General features: G+C 34.5%; 1 protein-coding gene across 1 annotated transcript; it reads left to right on the top strand.

Moving 5' to 3' along the window:
- The first annotated feature begins 13,551 nt into the window (after positions 1 to 13,551).
- LOC110460137 lies at positions 13,552 to 17,034 on the top strand. The gene is made up of 2 exons (XM_021512874.1): positions 13,552 to 13,640; positions 14,138 to 17,034. Exon 2 carries the CDS (start codon positions 14,151 to 14,153, stop codon positions 15,441 to 15,443), a length of 1,293 nt encoding a protein of 430 aa, XP_021368549.1. The 5' UTR covers positions 13,552 to 13,640; positions 14,138 to 14,150; the 3' UTR covers positions 15,444 to 17,034.
- The last annotated feature ends 2,196 nt before the right edge of the window (positions 17,035 to 19,230 follow it).

Below are 19,230 nucleotides of genomic sequence, written 5' to 3'. Positions count from 1 at the left end.
CTAATAAAGCCACTTAACCGTTGTACTGCGTGATACTACAACAGAAAATGTAAAATCAATATATAAGCAGTTAAGAAGTTCTCAAAGGAAACAAAACTATAAGGAAGCAATCTACCTTTTATTTAACAATGTATTGTTAACGAAATACTGTCGATCCGATCACCCGGAAATTTTTCGTGAAATAAGGAAAATATGTCAGTGTATTACGCCATATTTTTCTCAGAGTTGTAGCCTTTTAACAATGTTGCAGAAAACTCGAAAAATCGGGGAAATAAATTATTAATTTGTCAACCAGGTGTTCGTTTTATTTTTTCAATTGGTTATCTTAAGTTGAATTAAAAAACAAAAATAACCAAACATCATATATTACTCTTTTGATGCGAAAAACGGTATAACTTTGTTCCATTCCATAAAAATAGAGCTTTAACTTAATATCTCTTTGTGTTAAAAGTCCTCTCCTGAGAGATGATTTTATCCGAACGAATTTAAGAATAAGTCTAAAGTAAGGAATTCTCCTTTAATATCAATATAATGTCTATCACTTTGTTTTTCATTCACTGCAAGATAAAATCACTTGTCAAAATCATGTTTCGATTAATGATCAAACTAATTTGTTGTAATCTATATTCATGCCATAACCGCGAATGTCTGAGTATAGTCTTCTTTCCAAGGTGACAACGAATCAATGGTAATATAATAGGATATAGAATAACCAATATTTAAAAAATAAATCACTCGGCTGACCGGCTTTGTGACGCGAAGGCAGATTTCATATTGATCACACTGTTGACCAAAAGTGTATGTGTGCAATCAATAGTAAAGGGAATATGCTGAACTTGAAAAAGGAATAACCCTTAATCTGTAAGCAGAAATTATAATGACGTGAAGTGTTAATAAATTTTAATGAGATAATAAATACTCAACAATTCCTTTTAACAGTGAGTCGAGTAATTGGTATAAGTTTATTGAAATTACCTGATGGTCTGTAAGGACTTCCGAACTGCTCGGTTTCTAAGGTTAATCTAATAATTGGCCCGATCGTGTTCCAAGGGACAGTCTCGAGAACTTCCTGCCACACTTCCGGTCCACATAATCCCTGGGCAATTGCTGTGGCAGGACATCAAAGCATACTCCAGGTACGTTGGTACTGACCGGCAGTTCTACCAGTTAATTGAATAAATATTTCTGCAATGGAGTTCTCCCTCTCTCTTAAATTAAATTAAGATAGGGTATGCCTGATGTCTGATCCTATTGAATATTGCTTATATTTTCAATAAAAATTGTTGAAATTGAAAATAAAGAAACAAAGCAAACAGATTCCCAAAGTTCGAAGAACGTCGGAGGAAACCCGAACGCCACGTTCAAGACTTAAACAACACATTTGGGATCGGACATCAGAGAAATTAAAGATAAGCTTGAAAGTGTTCAGGATATTATTTTCAGATCACATAAAAAACCCAGACTACAAACATTTCATTTCGGGGAATGAATTGCGACATGTGTGTGAAAGTGACGATTTGTTTCTAAAATATCAGTTTGAAGTGCGACCCAGGCGCGGGTCGCTTATTTCCCGCATCTTATAGAGGGCCGGAGTTCTGACGTTATTCTACGACAGACCGATATAAAAAAGTCGATAAAACGTCAGAATAATTCGGACTACCGGGAAGGGTAAAGGGCCAACTCTGATTACACTAAAATGATCATAAATCATTGGAAGGTAGACGTGTTGGTGAATTATATGATACGCATTAACTGAACTGTTTAATCCTAAAAGGTTTTATTCCTGTTCTGATTTGCCTCTTTCTTCCTTAATTTCGCTGTTAGCGCTTTTATGAAATTGTTTGTAAAAGCACGTTATGTAATTAACGAGTTAATTCTGTAAACATTATTTCCTGTTAGTCATATTTTGATTTTCAATTATAACCATTGCGACACAAAGGGCGACTAAGTCAATGAAAACGGGGAAATAATTACACAGTTGTGTGTCATTTGGCAAGGTTAACATGTACTAATGAAATAAATTTTCTCAATATACCTGCAAAAAATACTTTCTTGAAAGAAAGAAATACAATACATATTTTGTGTGAGTTACATGTAAATATATTGCCAAACACGACCTTCTGTAATCATATTGGGGTGGTGGTGAGAAAAATACCATAACCAGCTTTGAAATCGAAATAAGATTATGTTCGCGTTTTTGTCAGAAAATTAATATACGCTAAGAGTAGATTTCGCAGAAAATAAGGTAATTCAATATATTTTAACACGGTGAAACATTTAAGGCGTTTAAGTACTCCCTATTCTCATAGAAGTTCAAGTGTAATACGTTACAGAACACGGTGGAAACTTGAACGATATAACTCTAGTGCTACTTTTTTTACCTGTTTAGAGTAGTTGTTAGTTTTATATTTTTACTTTTGATTTACATTTTTTTAATGGGCGTTCGGGTTCTCAGTTTCTACAAAAAGTTCCGTATCAAAGAGAATTCATGTAGACATTTAAAATTGACCTTTTAGAAAAAATAAATAGTATTGAATATTGAGATATCTTATTATTTGGGGTTTAATCATTCTATTCGCCTCTTAAGATATCAATACTATCATAAACATTTTAATTTCCATGAACGATATATCTTACATATTTCAAAATTAAAATGACGCATGTTACTTGAAACTATAACAAATCTTTTTTATGATAACACCATTCTTCCTTCTGAGTATCCTACAACACCTATTTCCTACTTGTTGATAAATAGTGTAAATGCATTACAGCGTTGAGAAGCGACACTACATACAGTTATAGTTAGCGGAGCAACAGACAAAGACGTATACATTACCTATAGGTAAGACTTTATATTCCCCTATAAACCACTGTGTTCATATAGCAATGTAATACTTTTCAATAAACCCATTGAGAAAATAACCATTATTAAAATAACTAAACGTATTGTTCAAAATTGTCATAGCTAACAATGTTATGTAAACTTCTGTTAAAATCTATATTGACATTAACGTTCTTCATTTCGAACATATGATCTGTATTTTTTTGTCAAACCAAACAATACTGTTTACTTATATCAACTAAATTAAGTCATAGGACAATGGACAGTTTATTTCTAACAGTATTTTGTTTTCAGGCGTATCAGTTTTACAATATTCCTTCTTATCATTTCAATTTTGTTTTTAGAGACCTAACGTCACTACGCGAGGAGGAACTTATTTTGTTTTAATTGCGTTTACTTCTCATTAAACTCAAACGCGTTTTTGTGGAAATATTTACATTGTCATATTGTTGTTAAGTTGGGCGTCCTTTACTATACGGAGACGTTTTGTTTTTAATTCTGTTACCTTATCATTGACTCATCCAAGGAAGTTTTTGGGAAAATGTCTTTTGATGGGTTTCGTACATCCACTTAGAACATTTTGATATACAGAATTAACAAGACAAGCGGCTGAATTGATTATATTAAAGTGTCCAAAAGTAGAAATTATAAATTGAAAAAAGAAAAGTCAAAAAATGTTTTGATGCAATCACAAATGACTTCAGGACAACAATGCACTTAAGAAATTCAAAACATTGCCATGTTTCTGTGGAATCTATTTCAATAAGGCATATATTACAGTTGTAGGATTCGAAAAAATTACACGATGTACGGTGTGGTGTGTACATGGTGTACAATAGCTATCACAAAAGTGTTGGTTAGGTATCGTGGTTGAAAGATATAACGGAATGGCCAGTGAATGAATACGAAATCGTTTTTAAAATTATATCTTTAATGATTGAACTACGTTGCCATATTTCAGCCAAATTTACATAATGACCTATTTATCTGACAGTAATGGGGCTTCAAAAGCCAGGTTTAGCGGCATAAAAGTGCGCTACAGGCTTCTGCTTTTTACAACCGGAAGTGTACAAGTCAAACATGTGAAGCGGGTCGGGAACACCTCCTTACTTTTGACCGCATATAAATCCTCCATCACATATTAAAATCTATAATATTGTTAAAAACTATACATTTTCTAAAATTAAATATATCTGTAGATTTCATTCAGTGAAAAATGTAAATATTTACACATTTTAACCGGATTTTAGTTGCACTTGCGGATTGACTGATTGAGTCTTATATGCGTCTCGTTCTTTCTCTTAGATTCTTCCTGACAATGGATTCCCTTTTTGGCAAGCTGTTGACGTCAATATTCATCCTCCCGTTTACAGCTGGAAAGTATCGTAGACGACAGAATGGATCCTGGTATTATGACTGTAACATTTCGTCCCGTGTTCTGTTCTTGATCGTCCTTGCAATTGTGATAGTGTTCTCTGCCAGCAGATGGATACGAACACATATGGATCTTCGATTGGGATTTGTCCTAATTCTTCTGTCCGTACTTATGGTATCCGGGTTGATTGGCATCTATATTATGGGTTGCCTTGTTCGTAAACAAGGCCTCTTATCCGTTGTTGCTGCAAGACGAAACTCAAAAACATCGAAACTTCAAGTGATATTTTTGTGGGTTTTCGGTCTTGCATCGGGATTGTATTGTGCTTTATTTGCCGGCAAACAGATCGAGTGTTCAGTACATACATCTGGAGGATTTTATTGGAACGTGCTATTTTGTTTCAATATCTTATTGATCTTTTGCCTTTTTTCACAACTAATTTTCATCACGTACTTTTCATCATTCAAACTGAGACATAATATTTTGGTGAATTACGTTATGGTATTGATGCTAACCACAATTTTATCTGTGATGTTGTACAATTATCTGATGAGTGATACAACGTCGTTTCTGATAGAGATCGACTATGAAGATAAATTGATTGCCTGCTTAAAAAACAGTACTACAATGACTTTTCTTAGGGTTAAATTACGAAAATTTGTACACCCAACATATATGGAGTATAGTCTTCTTTCAGCTGCAACTATTTTTGAGATATGGTCACCTATGGAAATTCATCATACTGAAATCGGATCACCGTGCACGAAGAGAAAAACCAGGAACTTGACAGTTTTGCCTTATAATCTCACATCAGTTGAGGATCCGATTTCTGAAAATCCAGGAGGAAGGAAGTTGTATCATTTGATAACACTGGCTGTGAGTTTAACAACAGGTCTCGGTCTTGTTATGTGTTACGTCGTTATGGCGTTGGGCATAGGAAATTTAGAAAGCATTGGATACGTTGCTGAAGTATATGAATTTACTCTCAAACTTGTCATGGTGATTTCGAACTTTGCAGGATTTTTTTGTTTGGTAAACTATTGTATTTATGACAGTTCATCAAAAGGTTTGAAATTTCGGGAATATGTGTATTTGCTATCGGCGTTTGGTATGATCATGATGCATATGTTTGAAGGGATAGTAGGTGACGTGTCTGCTGATTATTCAGCAAAGATGTATATGTCTACAAGCATCCTCAGCATATTCCAAGACTATGTCCAGGTCGTATTTTTGATGTTTGCAAACCGTTGTAAAAAATCTAACCGTCAGTCAAATGTCGCTTTTCTTGAATCAATTCTTTTATTTATCATGATAAGCAACTTTATCCTTTGGTTTAACGATAGTTTTCTCCTTAATGAGTTTTCCGGTACACGGATAATTAAACATAACAAAGTACCAAAGGGAATATTTCATATCATGCATAAAGTGTTGTTACCCGTGTCTATCTACTTTCGTTTCACCTCTTTTATGGAATACTTTGCAACCTTTGGTAAATATACATCATAGACATATGGAAGCAAGTTTGTGTGAAAGGAAATTTTGACACGGATATTATTTCTTGAATTTATGTAATAAAAAATACTTTGTCTGAAATACAAATATTGTTTTATGTATGTAAAATATTTCTGAAAATGGCTTAACCATATGGTATTTGTTTGTTTGTTTGTTTGTTTGTGTTTTACGTCCTATTAGCAGCTATGGTCATTTGAGGTTGTGCCAGGTATTGGTGCCCTGCAGGTAGGGCGTAAGAATTGTACCTGCTGCCCCCAATTGCATGATCGTAAGAGGCGACTAAATTTGGGACCTTATCTCTTCTCTCCTTTCTAAATAACTTTCTTTTTCCTAATGTCTCCCTTGACAATGCCTCACTTTTGGCCATTTGTTGAGCGTTCGCCCCTGTGAGGAAGGCTTTGGGTTCTGTCCCCTGGCCGAGACATACCAAAGTCTTTAAAAATGGCAGTTTCTACTCCTGCTTAACGCTCAGCAAATAAGGAGTGGGACGACTGGTTCGCCCGTTGTCAGTATAATGTGACCAGGTGGGGCGTCCTGCTGGGTGTCTTCGGCAGTATGTTTCAGTGAGGTAGCACTTTAAAGTCGGCATAAGTTCCGCGCTATTACAAGAAGACAAACACGAACATATCGCAGCCTCCCAAAATACACACACATACACTACACGCATGAATCTTGCACACAGGGGAGGCCGTCCTTAAATGACCTGAGCTGTTAATAGGACGTTAAACAAAATCAAACAAACAAACAAACAAATGGTGGTGGAGGAAAACCGGAGATCCCGGAGAAAAACCACAGACCGACGGCAAGTACTTGGCGACTGTCCCACGTAAGTATCGAGCCCGCGACCGAGCGGTGGAGGGCTAGTTATAGCAGAATGTCAAATGCATTAACCACTTGGCCACCGCGGCCGTTAAAGATATGGTAACTAATACATGAAAATGTTTGATGGAAAAAAAGAAGTACGAATTTTTAGATTTTTTTGTGGCATTTGTTTGCTTAAAAACAAATATATTACCGTAGATATTTCAAAGTGCAACATTAAGACGTGTGCATTTAATTATGGTGACGCTTTTTTAACTCTGTCAACTAATCTTATGAACACTTAGATGAACAGGGTTTAACGTTTTATCAAAAAATAGGGTCATTAAAGGACGTACTGTAAACAGAATAATACAGTATATCATATATTTCGGAAGACATGAACAAAAATCTTATTCTAATATTTTTTTGGAATATAATATTCTTATTTCATTAATACCGTAATGTGTTTTATTGATGAATACGTTCGTTTTATACAATCTGATATATTATACGGAAAGGATTGAGAAACGTAGGGTAAATATTTGAGGCGAGTTAACGTTATGAATTTGAATGTTATATTCAATACCTTTATATAAGTATAAAAAATCACTTTTATCACTTTTAACAAATTACCGACATTTCATTCGATTTTGACCGATAATACAGTAATTGAAGCACACTTGAAGTTCTCCCCGTTAATTATACAGGCGAGCATTGTAATCATAATGCAAAACCTTATGTAATAGTTGTGAATATATTGCTGTGTGTAAGTGCAACATTTCGCACACTGCATGAATTGTATTTATATAAAGCGATTCTTCATATGCAAATAAACGATGCTGGTGCAATAGTTATCAGGTTAATTAAAATTTGGGGGGTTTGAGTTTCCTTCATCGCTGTTAATTGGAAAATCAACAACTTGTTGTCTATAAGAAGTACAATTGGTTTTGATTTGTCCATTTTTAAACATTTAAACATGAAGAGAATAACTCGAAAATAAACCCTCCAAAATTTGATGCGCTATGCCGTTGTAAATCACTAAATACGTCGTATACAGTCCAAGTAAACTTAAAACGTTGTCGGGATCCACAAGTCAAATATCGGGTGTTTAAAAAAAATAAAATCGAGTTGAGAAAATTCCCTGGACTCAATATATTTCCTTAGGTCAATAAGATGTTAAATATCAATATGTTTTAAATATGTAACTATCTTTTCCCATCTCAATACTGGCAACAAATCACCATTATTAAAGTCCAAAATATTCCATATGGTGTAATTCTAGGTTGGAAATAAAAACGTAAGAAACACACTTTCTGACTCACAGATTTATTTTAGTGAGACATAATTATACATGTGTTTCATTTTCATAGTGCTTTGATATATGAAAGTAATGTTAATGTCTCAATATTCTTGAAAGAAACAATCCTTTTTATTTCACTTTAATTATATATTCATAAAAAAGACCCGCAAGGTACTGTTTTCTTTTCAGTGATGATTTTCCAAAGCAATATTTATGTTGGATAAAACAGTTTCCAAAGCTAACGTTTCGTGTCAATCGAGTTAAATTACTAAGTCAGCGCAAGATAGGTACAAATGCATTGATTGTATTTTTTATTGTTGTAAATGAAATTATTGCAACTTCAAAACTAAATTTCATATATTTTTTACGAAAACAACGATTTGTGAAGGGTAAAGAGGAAACCGATTAACTTCCTTAGCACCTGGTCTAGCTTCTGGGTACTTCAGATAATTGCATTGTCGATCAAAAGCTATGCAAATATATTTAGATTTCCGGTTTCATAATACCTTTTTGCTTTTGAAATGAAGACTATAAATGTCATTTCAGATTTGGTTGAATTGACAGCAATTTTTCCGTGTTGATTTAATGTTATTGATTTATGTTTTTAAGTGATTATATACAAACTATCGTTTTATATTATATTCTGTATTTCTTAGTTTCAACAAGGCATTCCTTCGTAGAATTAGGTATTCAAAAAACGTCGCTTGTGCTACATAAAAACACTTTCCTTGGCTTGGTTTCCAAATATAAATGGTCTGATCTGACTTAATAATCACTTCCGTTGTATTACGGAGAGCTCGGATACATACCGGTGTATATAAAAAGTTTACATTGGTAAAAAGGGGTTCAGATTTATACATTTATAATACAGTTTGGAAAACTAGTTATTCGTTCATTTAACAGTGACAGTTCAATCAATATGATTAAGATTTAAACAAGAGCCCCAGATATTTGTCTTATCGCATACCTGGATATCTAAGGAATCATGAAGAAATATTCTCCAAATAAAATCTCAGGGATAGGGCCAGATCTCAAAGCCAATCCTTGAAGCATATCTGTATAAGATTTCCATGTCCTATCAATTGTATGTTTATGGGGTGGGGATCTCAACTGTTTCCAAATTGTGACTTAAGAAATTAGGTCCCTAGGGTTGTGGGTAGACCCCAAGGTCAATTCTAATATCTTGACTGCATAAGTTTTTTTATGCCCAGCAATTGTATATATAATTTTGGAGTGAGGATCTCGATCGTTTCAAAGTAAGGTTCGGGGGTTAAATCTGCAAAGGTGGGGCATACCCCGGGGTCAATTTTATCATCATTTCCCGACCCTAACTTACCATATTGTTCTCCATAGAGCACCCCTCGGACCTAGACAATGAAACCATAATTTGATCAATTGCGATTTGGATATCAGACGGGGTCGTTGTGTTGACAGGTGACCATTTTGTCAAAACACAAAAGAGTTCCAATACCTGACCTTGCCATTCATTGAAAATGTATTCAGTCGTGACATCGTAGTACACAGTGATGTCGTGGGGCTTTATTTACCTGTAACAATTGCTCTAGAAACAGTATCGCTAAAAAAAATCTATTGTCGACAGTAACTTAGATGAAAGCCCCTCTTTGACATTTTCGCCCAGAGTAGTTTCAAATCGCCAATCATGTTTTACTTTCGCCATTGGAGCCAGTGGCCTTGGCGTGACTTTTCTACCTGAACATCTTATTACATCATTGCCATTGGTTTAAAAAGAATTTTTACCAATAAAGTCGTTGGTCAGACAAAAAAATATCTAAATCAATCAATAGCCATATTTAATATAACAGTCTACCCCTTCGGGAACCTTAAAGGTGCCTGATTCATATTCGGAACATCTCCATATTCGGAACGCCTTCAGGTTGTATCTTAGATCTATTCCTTTTTTTAAAGAAATCGATATCTGAGTTATCCAAATAATTAGCGACAGAAGCAAACCCACGAAAGCCCTTAACAGTGTTTGGCAACAGATGTCAAAAGCTGGGACTGAAACCGAAATTAATAGTCCCCACTGAAGTTCCCCCATAGGGTGAATACAAAAAAGCAAATCGTGTTGAGAAAAATCCCATAGCCTCAATATTCCATCATGTTAACAAGATATTAAAGTTTAATATTGAGAATCATATTTTTAAACAGATCAACAATATTGCGGTGCGAATTACTCAACAGGGCTTAGCTTGCGTAATAACAGTTACAGCAAAAAAGCAACTCTGCTTAAGATAAACTAGTGACACATATTTCAACCCATACGTCATCATGCTGTAGGTAAAACAAGAAATTATTCCATACCATATCACATATGGATAATATTTAGTATTACATGTAAACTATATGCAAAGTAACATCATAAAATAATGTATATCTTAACAAGAATGTGATTCCGCGTATAAGGGTACCCTGAATGTCGTGATTGTATGCATATTTACAACTAGACGAACCTGACATTGCACAATTTTCTTGCATGATAATGGTTAATTTGTATATACCTTCACTGCTTCCTGAATGTTTTACATGACAAAGCGCAAAATATCCTTTATTTTCAACTATAGTGTAGAGAGCTTTTCTGTCGTGTAGATCGATTGAGCAGAGTCTTAATATCCGTTTCGTATAAATATTTTTTTACCAATGACGAGTTATGCTCCTGATAACCCGGATGTCAATACATTACCAACGGTTTACCAAAGACGAGGTGTGCTCCGGATTACCAGTTTGTCAATAAATTATAGTAACACAAGTGCAGTATTGTGCTCCGGATAACCCAGTTGTTCATAAATGATCTTTTGTTCAAGAATGAAAAGTAATGCTTATGAAATACCATGCCGAAGGCAACCAGTATAGCATTCGGCCCGGTCACATTATACTGACAATGGGTGAACAAGATGTTGCCATTCCCCTAAATGCTGAACGTTAAGCGGGGTATAGCAACTACCATTTTGAAGGACTTTGGTATGTCCCGGCCTGGGGACAGAACTCATTGCCTCGCAGCAGATTTATTTTGGTCGCTTGTGTGTCCCCCAATTTTGCGGGGGGTTCACGCATTAGTCGCCTCCTACGATACGTGCTCCGGATAACCCGGTTATGAATTAACGATCAATTAACTACCGATCTATTAACAAGTGTAGAGGTGTGGTCCGGATAATCTAGTTGTCAATAAATAATAAATTAACTACTTTTTGCAACTTTAGAGTTGTGTTCCGATGTCCCGGTTGTCAATAAATTAAATACTGCTTACTAGTGTATAGCTGTTTATTGATATCTGGACAACAGGTGTGTAGCTGCATTGCCGGTTTTTTTACCAGTTAAGAGAAGTTTCTTGAAGTCGGATTATAGAGATAGAGGGTCATATCAACTTCATATTTTAATTTAAGATTAGAAAAGTTTGAAAAAATCCTCCTCAAGTGCATCTTTTCGTGTTCTCATATTCACGATTATGTCTGTGTTTGCGCATGCTTCCGTATGTCCGTGAGTGCTTTTAGATATGACAGACAAACACCGGTTACCGCTATTCAAAACTTTTAAAAAAAATACATCCTCGTTTCTTATAATTAGTGAAAACAAGTTTTGTTGTATCATAAAGCAGGAAGACTTTGGGAGATTACCTTAGATGTGTTTAACGAAGCATCACTTGTACCAAATAAACGCGTATATATTAACTACAGATAAGACTGATTATTATATATAAACCACTGTCTGTATCTTATCAAAATTCTCTTATTTTTTAAATTCAAATACTTTTGGGGTTTCAGTCCTTGAAGGATGAAGCAGCTGTATTATTTTGGTCTTTTTTAAGTATTATCAACTTCCAAAGCCACAATCACATGTGTGCGTCTTACGTTCATCTGCCTAGATGGCAGATGGCATACATTTATGTAAGTCGATATCCTAGCCAGAGGTTTGCCGTGCTAACTTGATAGCCATTGCTATCTCTTTTGAGTAGTGACACGGTTCATACATTCGAAATTCATATAAATACGCACCCTTGGTTTGTCAATATCTTGAAAGATGGAACATGTTCGGGATACCTTATATCTAATAAAAAAACAAAAGTATACTGACAATGTTTTATTTCATGGATGCACATTCAATTCTCGTTCACGGTAAAATGAACAACGGCGGCTTCGTTCTAGAACATTCGACCGCGTCACTGCCAGAGCAGTGTCAATGCTTGTACATAACGGGAGTTATGGATGAATAAAAGTGTTTTTTATTGGTACTCAAATTAATTATGATTCTAAAACCTATAAAAAGCAAAGCAAAATGTTGTTAAGTGTATTTTCTAATTTTATTCATATCGATGTACATTCACTGGAACTGTATTATCCTAGCAACCAAGGCTTCCGTAGTTACCATTGAAGCAACCCGCTAAGACTTTTTTTCCTCGTACAGCATTTAAACGTTTTATTTTGTGTTTGTTTTTATACAAATATAACATAACGAATGACCTTCATTTTGACGACGTATACGGTAGTATGACTGCAGTAGGCAACGAATCTTTTTTTGTATAAGCACTAACACGCACCATAGATATATGTTCTTTACCAATTTCGTTAAGACTAGCGTATACGCCGTAAAAATACAGCTCAATACTTATACAATTACGTTTCAACATCTGTCAATTTCAATGTGTTGTAACATTTCTATATTTCAAAGTTGTTATACTATTGTAAATCAGTTCAAAACAAGGAAGTTTAGAAATTTTCAAATGTTATGGCAATTCCTTACGGGTATATAAGCCACCGAATGTAAATGAGAACTGTGAAATGTGACCATTTGTATCAACGACAAGATCGACGGTAAGTATATTATAAAGTTTTACGTTCCCGTCACAAAATGTCATTACGCTATATGTTCGGTTAAACCCATCTCTGGGTTTCACATCTGGTAGTTTATGAGACAAAAATGTTTTAATATCTCCTTGAACGTTTTTTATGTTATAAGTTTTAGTCGATAGTAGTTATTGCAGTTTTAAGTACATGTAGTTTAACATTATATTTGCAAAATATATCTCTTTTTAACTATTGTTATTCAGTATATATTTTAATAGACTTCCATGTAATGATACTTCAAATATTAAATTGTATGTTCTTCGAACATGTAACTGACAAGTGATACAGTATAAGGTAACTCAAAATGTAGTAATAACTCAAAATAAAGTTGAAAGTAAGTTTATGTAAAATAACAGGTATAGAATGTTAAGATTTCGAGGTAAGATTTTATCGAGTTGCACGCTGTTCGTAACAAAACCGTGAAATATCGGTCACTTCAAGTTACTACGTCATTAGTTAGTGCTCTATCGATTCTGAAAAAAATATGACTGACAAATATTTAAACACAATGAAGAGAATTAAGGAGTAGAAATTGATAATTACAGTGTACGTCTTATCACGTTTTCCTATTGAAGTGTTTGTGTTTGTGAATGGGTGTTTAAGGGTGTTTCTGTGTGTATGTGTGTGTGTGTGCCTGTGTGTTTGATGTAATAAACAATCGGTCACAGACGTTTTGACAGTCGACTGAATAGGTTTACATAATATATTATCAATCCTTTAAAATCTCGTAACAAACAGCAACGAAAGAAAAATCTTCCGCAACTCCACTTTCCGTATTTCAATCTTTTTTTCTTTTCAAAACTGCATCCTCGTTGTTTCGTTGAGTATAAATAGAGAAAACGCTCTTTATTGTAGCATAAGGCAGGAAGGTTTTGAGAGACTTCATTAGATGTGTTTAACGAAGTAACCTCTGGACTAGACCAAGGCGGCGGCCGTAAATGCTAACCACAGGTAAGTCTTAATATTCATATATAAACCACTGTATGTACAAGTACCCCTCTCTTATGCAATTCATATAATTATGGAATGTGTCCGTGATACTTAACATACGTTATTATAGCAAATTTTCGTTATTAGTACTCAAAACAAGGAAATATATAGTATACAGATTTAAGTGTCACGGTTATAATTTTTGAGTGTCAAATTCTCACTGATATTGCTTATAGTGTCAATTTTTAAACACATAATTACGATAAGAATATAAATTGGTATATCATATATATATCTTATGGTAGAAATTTCAGATTTTGAAACATAAAATTATGTATACATCTTGTACAATCCTAAAAAGTCGTTTACCTTCAATTATAAATGTAATGCAGTATCGTAAACCAGAAAACAATTCAATGTAGAAGAAAATAAACATCCTTATGATTTCACAATGATATTGAGGAACGTAATAGTCGATATTTCAGAAACAAAATATTCCTATCAGATCTTTCTTTTAGATTCTCCTTGACCATGGATTCCTTGTTAGGCAAGCTGTTCGCATCAACATTCATTCTACCGTTCACTGCTGGAAATTACCGTAGACGACAGAATGGATCCTGGTATTATGATTGTACCATTTCGTCCCGCGTTCTGTTTCTGATCGTTCTTGCAACAGTGATAATATTCTCCGCCACCAAATGGATACCAACCCATATGGATCTCCGATTGGGATTTGTCCTAATTCTTTTGTCCTTACTAATGGTTTCTGGGGTGATTGGCAGCTATATTATGGGATGCCTTGTTCGGAAACAAGGCCTCCAATCCGTTGTTGTTGCACGACGAAACTCAAATACAATGAAAGTTCAAGTGATATTTCTGTGGATTTTCGGTCTGACATCAGGATTGTATTGTGCGTTTTTTATCGGGAAGCAGATCGAGTGTTCAGTATATACCTCTGGAGGATTTTATTGGGACGTTTTATTTTGTTTCAATATCTTATTGATCTATTGCCTTTTTTCCCAACTGCTTTTCATAACGTACTTTTCATCATTCAAACTGAAACAGACTATTTTGGTGAATAACGTTATGTTAATGTTGCTAACCGCAACTATATCTGTGATGTTGTACATATATATGATGAGCGATACAATGTCGTATTTGATTAACATTGACTATGAAGATAATTTAATTTCCTGCTTAAAAACCAATACCACAATGACTTTTCTTAGGGTTAAGTTACGGGAATTTGTACATCCAGTATATATGGAGTATTGTCTTTTTTCAGCAACAATTATTCTTGAGATATGGTCACCCACGGAAACGTATTACCCTTTTATCGGATCACCGTACATAGAGAGAGGTACCAGGAACTCGACAATACTGCCTGATAACCTCACATCAGTTGAGAATCCTATTTCGGAAAATCAAGGAAGAAGGAAGTTGTACCATTTGATAACACTGGCTGTGAGTTTAACAACAGGTCTCGGTCTTGTTGTGTGTTACGTCGTTATGGCATTGGACATAGGAAATTTAGAAAGCATTGGATACGTTGCTGAAGTATATGAATTTACTCTAAAACTTGTAATGATGATTGTGATACTTGCTGGATTCTTTTGTTTGGTAAATTACTGTACTCCTGACAGTTCAGCGAAAGGTTTGAAATCTCGGGAGTATGTGTATTTGCTATCGGCGTTTGGTATGATCATGATGCATACGTTGCAAGTGATAGTAGGCGACGTGTCTTCCGATTATGCAGCAAATATATATATATGTCTACAAATATCCTTAGCGTTTTCCAAGATTATATCCAGGTCGTATTTTTAATGTATGCAAACCGTTGTAAAAAATATGACCGTCAGTCAAATGGCGCTTTTCTTGAATCAATTCTTATGTTTATCATGATAAGCAACCTCATCCTCTGGTTTAACGATAGTTTTCTTCTTTCTGAACTTTCGAGTACACGGATATTAAAACATAACAAACTACCAAAGGAAATATTTCATTTTATGTATAACGTTTTACTGCCCATGTCAATATACTTTCGTTTCACTTCTTTTATGGAATATTACGCAACATTTGGTAAATATACATCATAGAGAAATATTTTTAGAAAGCTTGTGTGACAGAAATTATAAAATTAAAATGCCAGATTCTTGCTTGATGATATGTAATAAAAAGATACTTTATCTTAAATCCAAATAATTTTAATGTATACATATATATATAATTGTTGGACATTTTTGGGAAAGGAATCTGTTTCATTGGAAAAAAGTACAATGGTTTTTTGCTTTGTTTAGTGTGTTTGTTTCCCGGATTACGATAGGAAATTAAAAGTTCTACTGTATTAAATATAAATAATACATAACTTTCAGAGTTATACAATGAGGCGTGTACATTTAACTCTGGTGGCACCATTTTAGCCTTAACTCAGCTAAAACTGGGACCAGTTGGTTGTACAGCGCGTAAAGTCCTAGCAACAGATAAGGTCATTGAAGGACGAACTGTGAACAGTATCATACAGTCTATAATATATTTGGTTAAGCATGAAACATACATCTTATTAATTTATTTGAAGGTTATATCCTTATATACGTTTAAACCGTTAATACGTAACGTGTTTTATTTATAAATACGTTCGTTTTATACAATGTTGCAAAAGAGACTGACGGTGTATTAATTGGTTGATATACTGCATTACTACCTGCACGTGACCTTTGACCGGACAAGACATGAAGGCACGATGTATAGTGACGTCATATGCAAGATGTACATGCAGTGTGGCCTAAGTACTGATTCAAACCTGTGTAAAACTTGAGTGTTCAGTCAAAATTTGAACTTTATTTAATTCTAAAACTTTGAAAGACACTACATAAACCCTATGTGTTTCAAATTTTAATTGTTTACAAAAATAAAACACGATACGAAAATCAATCGTTTTGAGGCCTTTAGAGTCTATTTACTTCTTTTTATCTTCTATTTTCTTACAATGATTCATTTCAGGTCGAGTTCATTAGTGTCCATCGGTGTAATTTAACGTTCGTTAATTATACAGCTGAACATTGTAATCTTAATGCAAAACCGTATGCAATAGTTGTGAATATGATACTGTGTAAAAGGCCACATTTGTTGCATATCATGAATTGTGTTTATTAAATGAGGTGTTATGTAGCTATTTAATTATGTTGATGCAAAAGTTATCAGGTTTACTTAAATTTGCGGGGTTTTAGTTTCCTGCATCGCTGTAAACAGTAAAAACAACCAACTACAATTAATTAGCTTGGTTCATATTTCGCACATGTATACAGCCAAAGAATAACTCGAAAATAAAACCCTCCAAAATTTGATGTGATTTAATCTTCTTCAAACCTACTTTTAACTTGATTTTAACCTATGCTTTAAAAATAAAGACTTGACATTTCACGTCATTATTGAAATTGATCTGGTGTTTCTTACGTTATTTTCATTGAAAGGACCCGAACAGATATTTTAACATCGGACCATTTGCGGGAAGAACGTTTTTTGCAAGCAGTCTATGTTTTGAGGTACAAAAGTTTGAATCAGCTAATATTTTCAAAAACGGAAAACGAAAATTATCAAGTACGTTGTATATATGGTTCTAGTAAACTTGATACATTGTCGCAATCCACAAGCCAAATACAGGAGTTTACAAGAAAATCGTGATTTCATCCAATTCAAGCCACTTAGTGTTATATTTGACTTTTGATATGGTGGTGAGCGAGGGAAGGGTGAAAAAAGGGTAAAAGTAGGCATGAAACAGGAAATCGACAACAAAATCTAGGGAATAATGTAAAAACAAATGATAATAATATGACGTCTAGTAAATTATAAGTCGATAGTGTATCAAAGTGAGTGAGGTGTAACGAGGCCCTCCTGCAGAGGACATGATTTGTTCAGGAGAATTGAACCCCCTACCCTAGCTGTTCTCCATTTATCAACATGCTGGCGAGATAAATAAAAAAGGTATATGAAAAAAGAAATGATATAAGAATAGTAACATTTAAAAAGAAAGTCGAATGTAGAAAATTCCAACGCCCGATTATTCCATCAAGTTAATAAGATATTTGATAGCAATATGTTTTCAACCCAACATCATCTGATGGTGGGCTATTCAAATCGCTCTGCGTCCGTGGTCCGTCCTTAAACAATTCTTGTTATCGCTATTTCTCAGGAAGTACCAAAGGGATCTTTCTCAAATTTAATATGTAGGTTGCCTTGGTCCCTTGTTGTGCAGGGCAACTTTTAAGACTGGTTGGATAAACAACATGGCCGACAGGCAGCCATCTGGGATTTTGATAGTGAAGGTTTGTTATCACTATTTCTCAGGAGGTACCAGGGCAATCTTTCTCAAATTTTATATGTAGGTTCCCATTGGTCTGTAGTTGTTGTGCAGGATAATTTTTGAGACTGAACAGAAAAACAACATGGCCGACAGGCAGCCATCTTGGATTTTGACAGTGAAGGTTTGTTATAGCTATTTCTCAAGAGATACTGGAGGGATTTTTCTCAAATTTTAAATGTCGGTTCCCCTAGGTCATACGTTTTGCAAGGCAACTTTTGATACTGATCGGATAATCAACATGGCCGATAGGCAGCCATTTTGGATTGTGACATTAAAGGTTTGTTATGGCTATTTATCAGGAACTACTGGAGGGATCTTTCTCAAATTTGATATACAGATTTTCCTTGGTCCTTCGTTTTGCAGTCTGTAGTTGTGCTTGTTTGATTTGGAGACTGATCAGATAAACAAAATGGCCGATAGGCAGCCATATTGGATTTTGAAGTGAATGTTTGTTATCGCTGGTTCTCAATAAGTAGTCTTGAGATCTTTCTCAAATCTTATATGTAGGTTTCCCTAGGTCCTTAGTTATGCATATTTACTTTTGAGACTGATCATATAAACAAAATGGCAGACAGACAGCCATCTTTGATTTAGACAGGGAAGGTTTGTTATGGCTATTACTCAGGAAGTACTGGATATGTAGGTTCCCCTTGGTATGTCGTTATGCATATTTTCATAAAAGACTTATCGGATAAATAAATCTTTGATTTTAACAGTTTGTTAGTGGTATTTCTCAGGAAGTGCTGGAGGGTTCTTTCTCAAATTCTATATGCAGGTTCCCCACTATCCTTTATTGTTCATGTTTACTTTTGAAATTGATCAGATAAACAAAATGGCCGGACGGCAGACATCTTCGATTTTTGACATTGATGGTTTGTTAGTACTATTTCTCAAGAATAACTTGAGGGATCTTTCTCAAATTTCATATGTAGGTTCCCCTTGATCCCTCGTTGTGCATGTTATATTTTGAGACTGATCATAAAAACAAAATGGCTAAAGGAAAAACTTAACAGATCTTTCTCATATTGCAATGATTGATTCTATTTCTTTCACATTAGTACTGTACATGTACTAGTAAATATGTGAAATGACAAACTTACTTTGAATGTTGTCTTTAATACACAAAATTATTAAGTTAAGATCAAAAGTTACCTCAATGTGCATTTACTGCTAACATGACTTGATCAAACAGATTAGAGAAAAGAAGAGAAAAGATCGAACTGATAAAGAACTAATGAAGATATTACAATG

The sequence above is a fragment of the Mizuhopecten yessoensis genome, unplaced genomic scaffold (assembly GCF_002113885.1).
Source record: "Mizuhopecten yessoensis strain PY_sf001 unplaced genomic scaffold, ASM211388v2 scaffold10327, whole genome shotgun sequence".
In the NCBI taxonomy this organism is placed as follows: Eukaryota; Metazoa; Mollusca; class Bivalvia; order Pectinida; family Pectinidae; genus Mizuhopecten; species Mizuhopecten yessoensis.
Note: the sequence above shows the minus strand (reverse complement) of the source record. Positions and strands in the feature narration are given on the sequence as shown.

Bases quoted from the DNA above. Each gene is read 5' to 3' on its own strand.
- LOC110460137 (XM_021512874.1), top strand. From the start codon at position 14,151: ATGGATTCCTTGTTAGGCAAGCTGTTCGCATCAACATTCATTCTACCG.